This window comes from Gopherus flavomarginatus, chromosome 10, assembly GCF_025201925.1.
Source record: "Gopherus flavomarginatus isolate rGopFla2 chromosome 10, rGopFla2.mat.asm, whole genome shotgun sequence".
In the NCBI taxonomy this organism is placed as follows: domain Eukaryota; kingdom Metazoa; phylum Chordata; order Testudines; family Testudinidae; genus Gopherus; species Gopherus flavomarginatus.
Window position 1 is genome coordinate 78,365,975 of NC_066626.1, and position 19,392 is coordinate 78,385,366.

A 19,392-nucleotide genomic window follows, 5' to 3' on the forward strand; every position below is an offset into this window, starting at 1 on the left:
TTGGCTTGTTTAGCCTGGCCAAAAGAAGGCTGAGGGGGGATATGCTCGCTCTATATAAATATATCAAGGGGGCTAACGTTAGGGAGGGAGAGGAATTATTTAAGTTTAGTACTAATGTAGGCACGAGGACGAATGGGTATAAACTGGATATTAGGAAGTTTGGACTTGAAATTAGACGAAGGTTTCTGACCATTAGGGGAGTGAAGTTCTGGAATAGCCTTCCAAGGGAAGTAGTGGGGGCAAAAGACTTTCCTGGCTTTAAGACAAAGCTTGATAAGTATATGGAGGGGATGTTATGATAGGATCGTTAATTTGGGCAATTGATCTTGAATTACCACCAGACAGGTCTGCTCAATGGTCTGCGGGGAGATGTTGGATGAGATGGGTACTGAGTTGCTGCAGAGAACTCCTTCTTGGGTGCTGGCTGGTGACTCTTGCCCACATACTCAGGGTTTAGCTGATCGCCATATTTGGGGTTGGGAAGGAATTTTCCTCCAGGGCGGATTGGCAGGTGCCCTGGAGGTTTTTCGCCTTCCCCTGCAGCGTGGGGCACGGGTCACTTGCTGGTGGTTTCTCTGCAGCTTGAGGTCTTCAAACCATTTTTGAGGATTTCAGTAACTCGGTCCTGGGGTTGGGGTTGTTATAAAATTGGATGGGTGGGGTTCTGTGGCCTGCCTTGTGCAGGAGGTCAGACTAGATGATCAGATTGGTCCCTTCTGACCTATGAGTCTATGTGGCACAATCCCTGTGAACCCCTCTTTCAAGCTCAGGCATGACCTGGGCCAATCTGCACTGGGAACTGCATGAGGCCTGTCCATAGCACTGTGATCTCTGATGGTAGTGGTGAATGCTATGAGCTTTTTATGGCCAGATGGCTCCAGAAAAGAATTCCCTGTTTTAAAGGGGCTAAATCCTCTATTTCCACATATACCAAAGGGTCTCCTCTTGCTGCGAGGCTTGAGACACTGGATAAGCTTCCCCGAGTTCACCTCTGTCAGGGCTGGCTTTTAACGCCCACTACCTAGGAGGTGGGACAGTCAAGAGCTAGGCTAGTTGTGTCTATCCACCACCTTGCTGCCAGTGATCTTAGGATATGTCACCTGAGACCAAGCCCAAGCCTCTTCCCCTGCAGCAATGTCCAGACTCTAATTTTTAGTACGCTAGCTTGAGCGAGTCTGTCTACTCTGGCTGGGAGGCTTGCTTTCAGCTGCAGTGTAGACACATCCTTATAGGCCTACCCCCAGTATCAGCGGTGCCCTGACCCAGCCTCTTTCTTCATGGGGCTCCCACTAGCCTAGACTGCCCATGTAGCTGATAAGCATTGGAGAGGTAATACATGTACTATCAAATTGTCTAAAACTAGAAAGATAGAGGGGAAATGTACAACAGATAGCAAATAAAGTACTGGGACAGACTGAAACTTCTCCACTTCATCCACGGAGGGCTGTCCTGGGGACTCCTGCTGAAAACAATTCCACTTCCTCCCACAAGTCAAAATGTTACATATATCACATCACTTGCAAATACAGAAGAACAAAACAAGGCAGTGGGAATTGGGGAAGGTCTCAATGGAACTTGAATGGGTTTCAGAAGCATCACAGTGTGTCATCAGTGAAGAACTCAGAGACTGAGAAATAAGACTTTTTTTTTTTAAACGTATCTAGCCTAAGATTCCTATGGTGTAAAATGGATGTCTGCTTCCACTTCCTTCCTCGGGATCTTGATCCTGCAAAGTTGAGCAAAAGAAGCACTTAACGATGACAAAGTCATTGTGGAGGAACTAAATGAATTCTTTGCTTCAGTCTTCATGGCTGAGGATGTTAGGGAGATTCCCAAACCTGAGCCATCCTTTGTAGGAGACAAAGCTGAGGAATTGTCACAGATTGAGGTGTCGCTAGAGGAGGTTTTGGAATTAATTGATAAACTTAACAATAACAAGTCACCTGGACCAGATGGCATTCACCCAAGAATTCTGAAAGAACTCAAATGTGAAATTACGGACGTATTAACTATGGTTTGTAACCTGTCCTTTAAATCAGCTTCTGTACCCAATGATTGGAAGATAGCTAATGTAATGCCAATATTTAAAAAGGGCTGTATAAGTGATCCCGGCAATTATGGACCAGTAAGTCTAACGTCAGTACCAGGCAAATTAGTTGAAACAATACTAAAGAATAAAATTGTCAGACACATAGAAGAACATAAATTGTTGGGCAAAAGACAATATTTGGTCCTGCCATGAGGGCAGGGGACTGGACTCGATGACCTCTCGAGGTCCCTTCCAGTCCTAGAGTCTATGAATCTATGGTTTCTGTAAAGGGAAATCATGTCTTACTAATCTATTAGAGTTCTTTGAAGGGGTCAACAAACATGTGGACATGGGGGATCTAGTGGACATAGTGTACTTAGATTTCCAGAAAGCCTTTGACAAGGTCCCTCACCAAAGGCTCTTACATAAATTAAGTTGTCATGGGATAAGAGGGAATATCCTTTCATGGATTGGGAACTGGTTAAAAGATGGAACAAAGGATAGAAATAAATGGTAAATTTTCAGAATGGAGAGGGGTAACTAGTGGTGTTACCCAAGGGTCAGTCCTAAGACGAATCCTATTCAACTTATTCATAAATGATCTGGAGAAAGGGGTAAACAGTGAGGTGGCAAAGTTTGCAGATGATACTAAACTGCTCAAGATAGTTAGGACCAAAGCAGATGGTGAAGAACTTCAGAAAGATCTCACAAAACTAAGTGGTTGGGCAACAAAATGGCAAATAAAATTTAATGTGGATAAACGTAGAGTAATGCACATTGGAAAAACTAACCCCAACTATACATACAATATGATGGGGGGCTAATTTAGCTACAACTAATCAGGAAAGAGATCTTGGAGTCATCGTGGATAGCTTCTGAAGAAGTCCATGCAGTGTGCAGCGGCAGTCAAAAAAGCAAACAGGACGTTAGGAATCATTAAAAAAGGGATAGAGAATAAGACGGAGAATATCTTATTGCCCTTATATAAATCCATGGTGTGCCCGCATCTTGAATACTGTGTACAGATGTGATGATCTAATCTCAAAAAAGATATACTGGCATTACAAAAGGTTCAGAGAAGGGCAACTAAAATAATTAGGGGTTTGGAACGGGTCCTATATGAGGAGAGATTAATGAGACTGGGACTTTTCAGCTTGGAAAAGAGGAGACTAAGAGGGATATGATAGAGGTATATAAAATCATGAGTGGTGTGGAGAAAGTGAATAAGGAAAAGTTATTTACTTGTTCCCATAATATAAGAACTAGAGGCCACCAAATGAAATTAATGGGCAGAAGGTTTAAAACAAATAAAAGGAAGTTCTTCACACAGCACACAGTCAACCTGTGGAACTCCTTGCCTGAGGAGGTTGTGAAGGCTAGGACTATAATAGGGTTTAAAAGAGAACTGGATAAATTCATGGAAGTTAAGTGCATTAATGGCCATTAGCCAGGATGGGTAAGGAATGGTGTCCCTAACCTCTTGTTTGTCAGAGGGTGGAGATGGATGGCAGGAGAGAGATCACTTGATCATTACCTGTTAGGTTCACTCCCTCTGGGGCACCTGGCATTGGCCACTGTCGGCAGACAGGATACTGGGCTGGATGGACCTTTGGTCTGACCCAGTATGGCCATTCTAATGTTCTTATGAGCACATGTGTAGCTTTACTCTCATGAGTAGGCATACTGATCTCACTCATGTGAGTAAAGTAGTCCACTTTTTCAGATGGCTGCAGGATGGGAACCTGTGTTGGTATTATGGAAGTCCTGAAGCTCCATGTAGCCTGCAGCTCCAGTACTCTGTGTGTGCGCTCATTTCAAAAGAAATGTTTAGAAGAGAGAAATAGGTCAGAGTATATTAACCAGTGCTGAAACTTGAATGTGATGGAGAGCTTTTTTGCTCCTTTCCCAGAGGCATTCTGAATCCATGGGGATAGAATAAATTAAAAATCATCACCCTCCTGCCTTCAGGAATCTTCAGTCTCAGGGGCCCAGAGAGAGAGAATCTTGTTTTGGAATCACAGAAGACTTTGGCCCTCCCAGGCTTATGCTGGTTCTTCAGTTCTGATCTCAAGAGCTTGTGATTTTTTCCCCCCTGTCTTCCCATCCTACTACAGCCAAATTCAACCACTGCCATTAAAAAAAAAAGAAAAACCTCTTTATTTTGGTATCAGTTATACCTACTAGAAAAAAATCACTTGCAATATTTATATTTGTGGGATTCTGACTTCAGACTAGTCCTGATGCAATCTGGGCACAATCCAGAGTACTGTCTGATCGGAGCAGAGAAACCTGTTCTCAAAATCTGCTTCAGCCACTATCAGTATCTTTCCCCTTCAACAAGTCTCACCTCTCTTAAGTAATTCTGTCTTCTGCATTAAAATTGTCATGAGATTCTTCATTTATATCAGGGTAATATTCTTTATATGTTAATCAGTTCAAACAACAGAGTAAGCAAGAACTGGGGACTTCAGTAACTGTACATCCAGCACCAGCATTTATGAAGGAAGAAAGTATCAGCCTGTTGGTGTATGGCAGGGCTCATGCTGTGAAATTCATTTAACATACAGAGAGCCATTGTATGCAAATGAGGCTCTTTGTGTTCAGTTTATTTATTTGTGGCATAACCTCCCCCTTTCTGCACTTGGAAGCAGTTGGGTACTGGGCTTTGACCTCTAAGCTGAGTACCTGGTGCGGAGTGGGAAACACTTCAGAAATTAGTCCTTGTGAAGTGACTTTTGGAAATCTTGCCAAGCTTGTGGAATTCTTCTCATCATGTGTGGGGTGTCCTTTGTAAAGTACTTTAAAATCTACAGATGAGGCTAGATAAGACCTGGGTATTATTATTATAGGCCTTATGACTACCTTATTGAATAGATGAGGGCTGCAGGACAGGGTGCAGGTTCCCAATGAACAGGGCACCAAGTCTGGCTTCCCTTGCACAGTTTGCCAAGGATGGAGCTACAAGAATGGCAACTGAGAGTGTGGGGAGGAGAATGCCAGTCTGGAAGGTTAAGATCCAGGTGCTGAGTGGTGGTTTATCTCTGCTGCTCTTTATGGTGACATGTTTCAACTGATTATAAAGATTTGATCCTGCTAGAAAATCCTTGCTGGTCATTGCTGTCTTATTTTGCACTTCTGCTCCACCAGTCATTTTACCAGCTTCTGCTGCTTCACGTTGGTAGGTTACGCTCTCTTTTCCTGGGTGTGAAATCCCACCGCTGACACCATAGGAAATTTCTCAGGAAATAAGACTTAGGGTATGTTTACACGTACAGCGCTGCAGCAGCACAGCTGCCGTATGTCTGATGAAGGCACTTTATGCTGATGAGAGAGAGCTTTCCCATCCACATAATAAAACCACCTTCATGAGTGGCAGAAGCGACGTCAGCGGGAGAAGCTCTCCCGCTGACGTAGCGTTGTCCACATCAGTGCAATTTATGCCACTCCGTGGTGGTTTATTCACCCCCCCCCCCGAGCAACATAAGTTCTGCCGACATAAACTGTAGTGTAGACATAACCTGAGTAGTGATCAGCAAGGACTTAGCAGGAACAAATCTCCATCACATCAGTTTAAAACAGTCACCACAAGCAAAACAAATGAAGAAAACCCCCATCTAACCAGGTGCTCACCCAGATCTTAACTTTCTCCCCCCCCCGGGCTCCATAGCAGCCCTTTTTATAGCTCTCCCTCTCTGCACCTGTGCAGGGGGAGAGGGACCAGAAGCCAGACTTAACCTCTTGCTTACTGGGGACTTGGTCTTCCCTCTGCCCCATGTCACATGGTAAAATGTAGAATCTGGGAAGAGGAGGCTGGAATGGCCATGTGGAAGATAAAAGCCTTTCACATCTGTTGCTAATTTTATATTGCATGGAATCCAGCTTGTGTCAGTAGTGACTGAAAGTTGTTGCCATCTGCTTCAGCACTTCAGTAGCTTATTTGAAATGAGGGAACTGGTCTTAGTTCAATTCCTAGTGAGCAAGTGTCTACATCACAAAAACAATTACTATGTCTGCTCCTTAGGTCAGGGACTACACAGTTTTCCTGTGTTTTGTACAATACTGAGCACTCTAGTGCTCTGGGGTTAACAAACTGCAGCATTTGCACCAACTGGTGCCTTGTTAGAAGTAAGTCCTTGATGAGAAAAAGGTAAGGAGTGATTGAGCGGGGAGACTGAACTCCCCTCTAACCTTAGGAGGTCCAAGGTAGGGCATGGTGGAGAAGGTTGTATTGCCACTATCCGTGCTGTACCAGTTTTATGCAAAGATAAGTCTCCAGGACTGTCAACCTGGCATCTTCTGACATTGGCAAAGGACCCCCAGCGGGCCAGCCTTTACTCCAGCCGTGGTCTTCTGGGGATATTTTGTTGGTGGTTCCTTCATGGAGCTGTGAGCACTGGCACAGTTCACAGATGCCCCCATGCTCGCCCTTTCTGCACATGCCTGCCCCCAGCTGAGATGTTGCAGCCCCTCTTTCAGCTCCTTCAGAACCTCCTGCTTAGGGTGTGGTTGCACGTGACCGTGTCAGCCTCCTGCTGGCACTGGCCAAGTTGGTCATCCATCAGTCTGGGAGAGGGAAGCTCATCGGGGAGGTTCTCGGTGACTGGGGTCTACTTTTGGTTCTTAACTTGTCTCACGTCTCTGGGCAGAGTTCCTCTGGGGTGCGTCCACTGACTCCTTTGTCAGGGGTTCACTGCTTAGTGTCACCAGCTGGTACTCTCGTTTTGAACCATTGACCTCTACTCCTGTCTCTCTTTTATCGTTTGTTGTCCCACTGAATCACATGTGCTCTGTGCTCCGTCCCTCAATTGAGGTGGCTGGCCTTCTGTGCCAGGTGTGATTAGGCTCCCCCTCCCAGAAGTCAACTGAGCTGGCATCTCTTCTGTCTGTTCACTTTATAAAAAACCTGCTTTTTATGTTAGTGAGACCTTTCTGACCTTTGCTGTGACCACATCTCCCACTCGGATTTGCTTAATAGGGAAAAAAATCCCACTTATTTTGACTTCAGCCTATAAATATCTGACAAAGAACTGCTGAATTAATTTCCGGTAACTGATAAGTGAACCCTTCTTCCTCCAGTCTTGGTCAGCGAGTGAATGAGTCAGTCTAGTGAATAGATTTGGGCGACTGGTAGATCTCGCTGAAAGGATAAAAGAATTTCATTTTCTTTTTCATATCAGTGTGAATGAGCTGTCGGTATAGATGTCATTCAAGAATCTCTTTGTTATTTTAATGATCCTGCATTAAAGCATGCAGGAAATTACAAGGCATGCGTAATTTAACTATTGCATGTGAAATTATAGCAGTGGAAATTCATAGCTCTCTTGTAATAAGAGGATTAGATGTTATTGGAGGTAAGAGGGCAAAAGTGAAACTTGAGGATTTTGTTTATAAAATAGAATTTCTCTTCCCTTTGCAATTCTTTTTTGTGGTGATTTTTTTTTTAACTGCTGACTTTTTTCCCATTTGATTTATTGCATGCAATTTTCCTGCATGATTTGTTTATTAGTTATCAGGTTTTGGCATCTTACAGTCTGTTTATAGAGCCACCAAGATTGGCAGGTTGGCCTCTTCTAGCCCTGAGTCAGGCAGCATAATTTGCCTCCTACAGTTTTATTTTGTTTTCAGTCTGAAACTTTTCTTGTCTCCCTGCCTCCCTTTTGTGTGTGCAGGACAGGGTATATTTATGGCTTGCTGCGGCATGCTTGTTGCAGCAGAATTGATTCTGGAGGCGAGGATGTGCCTTAGAGGTGTGTGAAGCCTTCCTGTGAGATCTGATGCTGATTGGAATGTTGACCCAGGTATAAGATTTGAACATGCATGGGGGCGAATGCCAGTTGTCAACGTGCCATAATAAAAAAAGACTTTCCTTTACCTCCGAAGCCATGACTGGCAGTGTGTTGTACTCCCCCCCGCGGAGATTGGAGCCCTTGTCCTTGGAACATCTTGACATAGCAAAGGCCAGGAGTTTTTTTGAAGACGATGCACTCCTTCCTTAGGAGAGTTGAAACTTGACCTATATTTTGGGGGTGAGATTTATGGTTCGTAGAAGCTGCTTAAGTGATTTCCTAAACTCTGCTTGTGTTTGTTATCTGTATAACAATCGTGTTCAATTTTGTTTTTGCAGGCTGCCAAAAGAGCGATCTTGCTATCGGGAACCCCTGCCATGTCACGCCCCGCAGAGCTTTATACGCAGATTGTGGCTGTCAGGCCAACCTTCTTCCCTCCGTTCCATTCCTTCGGACTCCGCTACTGTGATGCCAAGAAGGTACCGGAGTGTATTGTCTATGAAATGCTAGCCTAGGATGTGCATGTTCATGTGATCACAAACAGCTGTACAGATCTGGCAGGATACTTATTTCTTTGCCAAAGTGGAGACCCTCACCCCACTTCTGCTCCTGCTGCGTGTAGCCTCTGCCTGTAATTTTAGGACGAGTCTCTTCTCTTGCTCACAGCAGTGTTTTGAAAGCTCTCATACTGTGAAGCATTTTATGCAGCGTGTAAACTGTGTACTTGGGCTGGGGGAAGCAAAGCTACTCAATCAAAATCTGCCTTAGTGAGAACCTGGCTTAAAAGACCAAAAGGCAAATCAGTCATCACAGCAGTAGGCGAGTCTGATATGAGAAGATCTGACCCTGTGGCGTCTGACTGTGAGAAGCGGCTGCAGGTTTGGGCTGGCCATCTGGAAACCAATTTCTAGTCCCATGTATGTTAATGCTAGTTTTTAACAGCCTGAAGAACTTTACTGTTTGAACATTGCAGCCTGCTTTTGCTAAGTCCAGAGGCAGAGGAGCAATGGAGACTATAAACCACCTGATCTTGGAACCGCCAAGCTGCCGGGCTGGGGCCTAGCATGTATTAGAGTAGCCTAAAGACTCCCTAAATTTACGCCAGCTGCCACTGGCTCCCAACGGTCATTACAGCAGCTCTGGATCAATCAGACCCAGCTATGCTGGCAGCAAGGAGGGGTGTGGAGTAGGAGCTTCAGTGGTAATGTATTGACACTGTTGATTTAACTTAAGGTCACACTGCATGGGGAGTCAGGAAAGCGGCCCTACCTGCTGGGTTCTGTAAGATTCCTGCATTAGTGTTAGCAAAGTGCGGCATACCTGGCAGAGAATGGAAACCTCCCCATTTCCCCAGCCACAGTGGGATCCCTCGACACACATGTGACGGTTCTCGGGGTACCCAGGACTGAGTCATTTTGTTACGTTTAGAAAGAGGAAGTCTTTTTCTTGTGATCGCTTGGCATCGGCTCCCTGGCGCTGCCAGCTTTTCAGCCACTCAAGCACTCTCCTCTGGGCTTATGCCACCCCTTCCTTTGCCTTGTAGGTGCGCCCCAGTCCCCTTGAATCATTCCCCTGTGGTATCCACCCCTAATGCCAGCTACCCTCTAAAATACCACGTTTGCTGTCCCCGAAGAAACAGTGCACACACTAGCTTGTAAGATTCAGCTCAGGACCTGCACTTTACTTTGCACCGAAATATATTGATAGTGAAAACAAGAATAAGTGTATTATCAAAGTGTAGAGATTCTGGAGAGAATGAGTGAGGCTACTGGAAACAAATGGTTACATATAAAACAAAATCCTAGCATAACGCTTTTTAGAGACTGAACTCAACTATCAGATTAACCTCCTGTGTGAAGAAGTTTCTCACCCAAAGTCTTCTGCAGCGTTTTCAATCAAGATAAGCTCAGATCCCGTTTTCATAAATGTGGACACGCTGCCCATTTAATTGATGAGGGGGTGCTTTCTTTGCATCCTAAATATGCCACCAAAGTTCATTGTCTGTCGCTCTGAGACAGGATAACCACCTGTGGCTTGGTTTTTCTGTATGCTGCTTCCCTGCTGACTTAACATCTCTTTGTTAATATCTAACTTTGTATGTAAATGGGCATCCATTGTGTGTGTTTATGATGCTTAACTTAAATCTGGACAGAGAGAGACACATTTCTTACTCCTCTCTGGAGGAAAATCTGTTTTTCACTTGTGCTTTGACTTTCAAGCCATATTTTCAGTATAGTGACATACCATTCACAACAATATTAATGACCAATGTAAACTCAAGTTCTTATTTAAGACCTAGTGACAGTCTTTGCCGAGCCTGAATGTACATACCAGAATTGGGATATTCGTGGCGTTAAGGGGTTCTTGGGTTACAACATGAAGCTCATTAAGAGGGGCACTGTGCATTCAGCATATCTTTAATGCAGCTCCTTAATTCTTCCTGTCTGAGCAGTGTCAGGAGCACTTCCTGGGGGGAAACAAGACGTGGCCTAATCTCTCTGGCTTTCTGCAGTGCAGGAGGCTGAATGGTAGTGTGTAGGACTAAATAGGTTTGGTATTGCATAGACCTTTAGGGTAGGGGTCCACATGACTAACTGCTGCTTCAGCTGCAAGCCATGTGGATCTCAGGTTGGACGTTGAGTTGGACGAAGAACACTGGATTGACGGAAATAAAAAGGAGCTCCTCATGTACCCACTAGGAGTTCAGCAGCAGGGAAGTATTAAACTGGGTCTCATAAAGGTCAGTGCTTGAACTGCTGTATAAATGAGCTTGCAACCTATAGTAAAATCAGCAGGAAGGGTCACCATCCATTTCAACTCCCTGCTTTAAACGGCCGCTGCCAAGCATCCCCAAGGTTTCCATTACAATTTCGTTTCATTGTGAAAGACCCACCTTTACTAGGCAGCTGAGTATTGCCGCTCCTTTAGAGCGGTCACTTGAGAGAGGTTGTGCTGTCGTTAATGCTGGTGAATGAAAGCGGCGACTGCAGTGAACCTAGAAATAATTCAGTCAGCGATTCTGCAAAGAACCTGGGGTGCTTTATAACTGGAAAGCAGTGTAGATGAGATGTGAGGGAAGCAAATGAGATTTCTACATGTTAGGACCATAAGTAGTCCATGAAGGCGGTGGGGGACAGGGCAGGAAACCTGGGGGGAGTTTGTTGATCTGCTATAAAATGATAGTTTCTCTTGGTGTCAAGCTGCCTTTGGTGTAAATCTCTTTAGTGAGAATAATTCAAAAGATGCTGAGGAAAGGAGGCAGAGGCTAAAATTAGGAAGTGAAGCCTCTGAGGATGCAGGGTTTTGGTTGTTCCAAGTTGAATTGCCCTGACGAAAAGGGGTCCTTCCCTTCAGTATGCTCTGATCCCAGAGCACAGTAGGGCAAATTAAGAACAGATCAGTTTGAGGGCTATGACCTACTTTTAATGGGAGTGTTTTGTCTGTGAGAGTGGAACTTAATACATGGCCTGCTGCCACGTCTCCCTTCAGCTACGTGCTCTTTGAACCTCACAAGTTCAGCACGGGCAGGCCTGGCTAGTACTTGGATGAGAAACCTCAAAGGAAAATAGCCAGATGTTGCAGGTCAGGACTGAGCCAGTCTCTCAGGATAGCACTGGGGTGCTGGGTTGCTGCAGGTATGGCCCTTTTAGCTGAGACACAACCAAGGTCCTGGCCATTTTTGGTTCCTTTGCATTCCTCACAATAGTCAAGGTTTTTGGCCTGGTGTCCTGGCCAGATTCCAATTTTGGTAACCATTCTGCGTCCTTAAAATTCCTCTTTTCAGTTTCAACTGGAAGTGGTGGTGGAGTTTACTTGCCGTTCTAAGCAGCTGGTGTAGCACTGCTGTGCACTGTTGAAACAGGTGCTTCTTAAAACTGCAGAGGCAACTAGGCTGTGGCAGTGAGTGGAATTAAATGGAGTGAGAGAGAGTTTGAAAAGTGTCTTGAAACCCATTGGAATGAAAGGTGCTGTATAAATGAGTTGTTGTTATTAATAAATCCTGTTGTAATCTTACATTAAACAAAAATTGACAAACCTGAACCATTTAATTTAAAATAAAATCCTGGCAATTCAGCATTTAAAAAGAATTGATTTCGTTTCATGGCAGAAACCTACAAATCTCTGGCAAATGCAATAAGAAAAGATGTAAAACAAGAGTTTTATTGGTTCATGATCCAATTCCTTGGCACCTCTGCTTTTAAAACTGCAACAAATGAAATGTCACCTGTTTTATTTACAAGCTCAACACAGCTCAGTTTCTTGAAGTAGAGGCTGTGAAGCCATTTTTCAAACTGGTTGAAGTTGGCAAATAACAAATAAAAAAATGAATGTCTAGATCAGCATGTGCTCTGAATTTGTAAGGGTACAGCAGCTTCTGTTACAAATTTACTGTTAATAAATTTACTGACTTGAGTGAGATGCTTTAACACTTTGATAAGAAATTCACAGTTGATGCATTTGTTCTGGGATATTATGGACCAAAGCCAGATGTGTGTGTTGGCGGAATAAACTTCTAGTCATTTTTTCCTCTGTATTTCAGTAGAAGACATTAAAGTATGTTTTAATAATTCTAGTAATAGACTAGTTTTAGACACCATGTCCTATTAAACATATTACTGTCACGTTCTCATGTTAACTATATTTTTTTAGAATTACTTTTTTTCAATTTTCAGTTTTCTAGAAATGACCCATCAGAACTCACTGCTAGGATTAGTTATTAAAATTCATTTATAGATATGATGTAGCGATAAAGGTACATTTTGCTACTGTGTGACCCAGTGTGATGCCGACTTAACACCATTGAAATCAGTCATGTAACATTGGCATCTTCATTGGCTAACTGTCAACAGAGCCGATACAATGTGATCAGTGGTAGTGCGTCATGATTACGGCAGCATCCTTTTCTTTCCTACCCATGTGCTTCTACCCTAAGCAGCATCAACTACCTCCAGATGCCATAAAGGACTTCAGTGTCTATGGCCCATCTGATCCCATCCCAAATCTTATATCTCTCTTTTGTCATCATAGTATCTGTGTGTCTTCCAGTCATGCAGTAAACAATGTGACCTATATCTGTCATGTGTGGTTCGTTCTCTTTCTCTCTCTCTCTCTTCCCCCCACCCCCAGCCTGGGGGAGAATTGTGTGTGGAGTGTTTTTATTTTTGGTGAGGTTTTACTTTTCGGGGGAGGGGGCTGTTTGTTGTTTTGGTTTTTTTTTTTTTAAATGAACGTGCTGGTCTCTGTGTGTGTTTAGAGAGGGTAGGTTGAAGAAGTGTGCCTGACATTTGGGATGGAAGTTGTGGGGTTTGAAATAGTCCTTAGTTCCTTAGATGGTCCCTGCCCCAAGGCACTTACAATCTCTCTGTTCTGTTCGTACAGCACCCAGCACATTGGGGTCCATGACTGGGGCGCCTGGGTGCTACAGTAATAATAATAATATAAGTTTGTTATTCAGTCAATCATAAGACAGAAAATATTATATTGCCTCTGTATAAATCCATGGTATGCCCACATCCTGAATACTGCGTGCAGATGTGGCCGCCCCATCTTAAAAAAAAAAAGAGACTGGGACTTTTCAGCTTGAAAAGAGGCAACAAAAGACGGGATATGATAGAGGTCTAAAAAAGCATGACTGGTGTAGAGAAAGTAAATAAGGAAGTGTTATTTACTCCTCCTCATAACATAAGAATTAGGGGTCATCAAATGAAATTAATAGGCAGCAGGTTTAAAACAAACAAAAGGAAGTATTTTTTCACACAATGCACAGTTAACCTGTGGAACTCCTTGCCAGAGGATGATGTGAAGGCCAAGACTATAACAGGGTTCAAAAAAGAACTAGATAAGTTCATGGAGGATCGGTCCATCAATAGCTATTAGCCAGGATGGGCAGGGATGGTGTCCCTAGCCTCTGTTTGCCAGAAGCTGGGAATGAGTGACAGGGGAATAGATCACTTGATGATTATCAGTTCTGTTTGTTCCCTCTGGGGCACCTGGCACTGGCCACTGTCAGAAGACAGGATACTGGGCTAGATGGAACTTTTGGTCTGACCCGGTATGGCCGTTCTTATGTTCAGAGACCAACCCCTGAGGAAGCTGGAGAGGACTTTCATTCCTGAGCTTTAGGCTAGATGCTGGGCCTGGCCTGGAAGATAAGAACTCAGACCTTGAGCTGACTCCTTGATTCCTCCCTAGAGACCTCTAGCGAGAGTGAGAATCGGTGCCGATCACAGTCATGATTTTGCACAAACAGCTTTCAGTATTTTTTAAATTGAAAGTAAATAAGTAACAAATAGAATATGGTTCCATTTGTGAAATTGCAACAGAAGTCTCTGCTCGCTGTCCCTGTAATAAATCCGTCCCAGTGCTAGAACAGCAGAGCAGAATTGTATGGGAGTTCTGGTGAGATAAAGCAACTTTCTGTTGAAATTCCATGTAAACATTCTGTTCAATTTTGATCACCACATTATGTAAAATTAAATGTTGTAGTGATTAACATGCTTCAAAGAAGGGCACGAAGGCTGATCCCAGAATGAAAGACTGTAAACTCTGAAGTAAGTTAAAAAACCCTTTGCTTATGTAGCCTGAAAAAGGGAAAATGTTCTGAGGCATTTTAGTTGGAGAATATATCAATTTTAATGGTGTTGGTTGTCAGCTTAGTTGTTCTCTGCTGAAGCAGATAAGAGAACAATACGGTGTGACATTCAGGAAAGCACATCCAAAGCCATCTTCAAAATCACATTTCCAAATACACTGTGCTCCAGTCTGGGAAGACAGACAGACAGACACACACACACACACACACACTCTATTGTAGGTGTTTGCACTGTACTAAAAATAATAACAATGGGACTACATGCAGCTTTACCAACAAAGAGACCGGACTCCACCCCAAGGATCCTACAACCTAAATTACATTTTATATGGTGAAGGTTACTGATAAAGATGTCGGGGAGGGATGACAGGACAAAGGTTACAGGAGAGATGAGCACGATGTTATGAATACAGCTTGTTCCTTCCTTCCTGTACACCAGATCTGGGAGGATATGCTAGGCATAGTGGTAGCTGCTTCTGGGAGAAGGAAATAAAGGGAGTGTTAAGGCAAGCTGCTGTGGCAGAATGGATGCCATGAGGGCTAGATGCCTGGAGAATGAGCTGATCTATGCTGAGACATGACCAAATGTAGTTGCGCTTGCTTCCTGCAAGCTCCATGGAGGCCTCTGAGCCAGACTTGGCAGTAGCAGAAGTAGGTGCGGTGGTGTACGTCACACATCAGGTGTAAGCTGATCGGGAGACAGGCAAAGTGGGGAGATGTGCTGATTCAGCATTCAGTGGGTGTGCAAGACAACTTACACACTGAGGGTCTGGAATCAGGACTGGACACTGGTGATGGTAGGTGTCCTAAGGTAGCAAGCCTGCATGTATTCCTCTTTGAGTCAGGCATTGGCCCTCTTTGCTTAGGTGGGTCTGGAAGCCCCTGACACAAAACTCAGTTACACACTAAGGAGTTTTTAACCATTTATATAAAAGTGTATTAGGCGAGGGAATGGGTACAGAACAACGGGCTGAAAGGGGATGAGGGACTTAAGGGAATTCAACAACTGTGAAACAATAGCACAAGCCCTTCTCCCTCCACTGGAGGTGCCCAAAACCTTCCTCTCCCCCCTCCCCCCCGGGCTTCTGCCCCCCAACCCGAGGCCTCTGCGACTATCAGTGATGCACACAGAGTTGAGGTGCACTAGCCTGGTGAAAGACGTTGCACGTCTGGTGGCTGCTCAGTCTGGATTTCTGGCCTGGTGAGCGGTGGCGGATTTAGAGTTAGTGGGGCCCTATGCGCAGCTTCGTTTTCTCACACACACCCTCGGGACCCAGCCAAGAAAAAGAACATTCTCTCTTATTTCCCTCCCGTTGTTCATTCTTTTTTTCTTCCTCTTCCTCCTATATTATAAGTAATGGGAAGTAAATGAAAATACAGTGAGATACTTTGATTGGGGCGGGGGTTGGGGTGCAGGCGAGGGTGCAGGGGGTGGGCTCTGGGCTGGCGCAGGGAGTTGGGGTGTGAGAGGGGGCCAGAGAGTCTCTGCATGTCGATACCTGCAGGCACCGCTCCCGCAGCTCTCACTGGCCACAGTTCCTGGTCAATGGGAACTGTTGAGTCAGCACTCAGAGCAGGAGCAGGGTGCGGAGGCATATCCCCTCCCCCCCCCGCCCACACACACACACACACCCCAGGGTGGCAGGGACATGCCGGCCGCTGCCGTGCAGAGGGAGGGAGGCAGAGCGGGCAGGGAGCCGCCTTAGCGCTGTTGCATTGCTGCTGGCACATCTCTACACACCCCTTGGGTGGAGGGGGGCAGTGGGTCTCTGCACACAGTGGGTCTCTGCACACCTCCCTCCAGTCCCTCACCCCTGGGCCGCACAGGGACGTGCCAGCAGCCAGCCGCTTCCGGGAGTGGCGTGGGGCCACCGACCACGGCATGCAGGCAGCCTGCCTGCCTGAGCCCTGCTGTGCTGCTGGCCAGGACTCAAGGGCAGGTAGTCAGATATTTTTCCTGCATTTTGTTTCATGATAAATCCACTCCTGCTGGTGAGGTGCTACTCCTCAGCTACTTCACCTGCCCGTGGGACCCCCACAGTGTTCGCCTCCAGTCCCAGGCTAGCAGTGTCTTTCACAGTCTTGTTCCCGGGCTCTCTCTCTCCTGCATCCAATGCAACATAGTCCTTCTTCCTTCCACCGATGCCCCCCCACGCACTACAGCCAAGATGGTGCCCCTGCCTTCCAGCTCCTCCCCACAGTCATGGAATCTCCTGGCTTCATGCCCCTCTCAACCATTGACCCTTCATTAGTATCTGAGCACCTTCCGTGTAAAATCAATAGCAATAGCAATGTCCCTAATGGACTTCATGGAGTCTTTGGTATTTTCAGGGGCAATAGGCTGCTTGCAGTAGGGCTTTCGTGGTAAGAACTGGAGGGTAAACGGCCTATCCATGTTAGGAGTGTCATTCTTACTGTGAAAAGGCTTTTTCAAAGGAGGAAGGCTTTGCAGCATTTCCTGAAGACAGGCAGACTCTGGATTCGCCTGTTCTCCTGTGGAAGTTTGTTCCCTAGCCAGATCCCCTTCACTGAGAATGACTTAAAGGCCCCTGGGACTTTTGTTGCTGATGATCATGCTTTGCTCTTCCTCAGATGCCATGGGGCTGGGACTACTCCGGATCTTCCAACCTAGGAGAACTGAAGCTTTTGCTTGAAGAATCTGTCATGATCCGCCGCCTGAAATCAGAGGTGCTCTCCCAGCTTCCAGCAAAGCAGCGCAAAATGGTAGTGGTGGCTCCTGAAGGCATGAATGCAAAGACCAAGGCTGAGCTGGCTGCCACTGCAAAGGAGATGGCCAAAGGATACAGAAGTGTGAGTCAGAAACTGTTAACATGATGGACTGTTTGGTATTTCAGGTGCTCACTTAAAAAAAAATCAGTGGAGAGCAATTCCCAGATTCTTAGATCATCATCGAAATGTACAGCAGATGTTATCAAGGGTACTGTTTTTAAATGGTTCCCTTGGGTATCCAAGAATGCACAACATCAATAATCATAACAGGTCAGCTTCCTCTTTCCTTAGTTTCAGCTGTTTCATCTTCTTGTCATGCTGCATATCACTTTCATTTCCCCTGTCATTCACCTTTTATCTCCTCTTCCCTCTATTTACTGTCTTTCACTTCTCTGTATTTACTCTCCTGTCCTGCCTCATAAGCCCCACTTACCTTACAAATGTAACCGACAGGGTTATGAATCACAGTTGTGGCCAACTATTTTTGTGCCTCTGTGGACAGAAAATGCATATTACACCTGTGTTAGAGACCTGTGCTGTTTATTTTATTGACTTTTTTATGGTGCTTATCATGTTCGTATCTAAGCTTCTGACAAACTTCAGTTTACCCTCACATCACCTCTGCTGCTATTCCCATTTTACAGATGGGACTCAGAGGCCTAGAGAAAGTCGTGTTATGTCTGCATGGAGCTGGAGGTGTGATTTTACGCGTGCTAGCTCTGATCAACCTCATGCACTAAACAGTAGCAGCGCTGTGAGCAGCAGGATGGGCTAGCCATCCTGGGTATCTAGCTAGGATTTCTACTGGGACTGTGCTCTGGCAGCTAGTCTGTATCATTGCTTGTGCAGCAGCAACCGTGCTGCTATTTTTTAGCATTCTAACTCGATCAAAACTAGTTACTCGAAATTACACCTTCATCTCTGCCATAGATGTACCTGAAATGACTTGCTCAAGGTCACGCAGAAAGTCTGTGGCAGAGCAGGGGCTCGCAAGTACTCCAACCACTGGCCCCATCTGGTAGAGAGATCTGTTCTAAAACTTGGTTCTCTAATGTGGTTGTAACACATTTTTCTGTCCACACCAGTTAGAAAAAACGCAAATTATGGCGTGATTTGGCCACAGCTGCGCTTAAATATGGGTATGCTTGTAGTGCAGACAAAGCCCTCTACACACAGCATCTGTTGGGGGAAAATAAAAAGTACAATTCACGTGAGAGTATTCCTTCAGTTTTCCGAACTTTAATTTTCTGCTGGGGACAAATCTACTTCTCCCCACTCTTGGGTGGTCCCCAGTCAGAGTAGAACTGGTGCAGTGCCACTGGGGTAGATGGCAGGGGCAGAATTTTGGTAGCGCATGGTGAAAGATTTCCCCTCCGCGTACTATGTTTTGTAAATACTGGTGTTTAGGGAGAGGCTGCTTTTCCCCAGCGCAATGCCCAATCGCAGCAGCATTTATGCTGGAGCGGCTGGCACCCAGGAGGGAAGGCAGATTTGAAACTGACATTCAGTTTTTTTCCCCTCTTCACAGAAACAAAAGGAGAAGGAAGCTCTACTCCTCTTCTATAACAGAACCGCGGAAGCCAAAATCCGTTCAGTCGTGTAAGTTGTGTGACAGTCATAGAATCCTAGAATCAGAAGGGACCTCAAGAGGTCATCTAGTCCAGTCCCCTGCACTCAAGGCGGGACTAAGACTTATCTAGACCATCCCCAACAGGTGTTTGTCCAACCTGCTTTTAAAAATCTCCAATGATGGAGATTCCACAACCTCCTAGGCAATTTATTTCAGTGCTTAACCACCCCAACAGTTAGGAAGTTTTTCCTAATGTCCAACCTAAACACCTTTGCTGAAATTTAAGCCCATAGCCTCTTGTCCTATCCTTAGAGGTTAATCCAGTGCCTCATTCTGACCTATCAAAATGTATTTGACTAGTGAGAAGAGAGAAATGGAGCCTTTGGGATAAGACTGCAGCAAAATCAAGTGCAGCTAACAAAATTAATTACGATACACAACATTCTCTTTTTCCAAGGGCTCTATACCTGCCCAGTCTTCTGATTTAATTCCAGATAGGCCCAAATTGAGATCCTAGAATCACAGAATATCAGGATTTGAAGGGACCTCAGGAGGTCATCTAATCCAGCCCCCTGCTCAAAGCAGGACCAGTCTCCAAGTAAATCATCCCAGCCAGGGCTTTGCCAAGCCGAGCCTTAAAAACCTCTAAGGAAGGAGATTCCACCACCTCCCTAGGTAACCCATT

The 19,392-nt window shown here is 45.2% G+C and overlaps 1 protein-coding gene across 2 annotated transcripts in view; it reads left to right on the top strand.

Moving 5' to 3' along the window:
- The window catches only part of SMARCAL1 (SWI/SNF related, matrix associated, actin dependent regulator of chromatin, subfamily a like 1), a 72,466-nt gene that overhangs the window by 35,557 nt on the left and 17,517 nt on the right, over positions 1-19,392 (top strand). For both annotated transcript variants that reach the window (XM_050917006.1, XM_050917008.1), the window contains exons 10-12: positions 8,154-8,294; positions 17,000-17,218; positions 18,666-18,736. In XM_050917006.1, the coding sequence (XP_050772963.1) occupies positions 8,154-8,294; positions 17,000-17,218; positions 18,666-18,736 (431 nt within the window). The remainder of the gene's footprint in view (positions 1-8,153; positions 8,295-16,999; positions 17,219-18,665; positions 18,737-19,392) is intronic.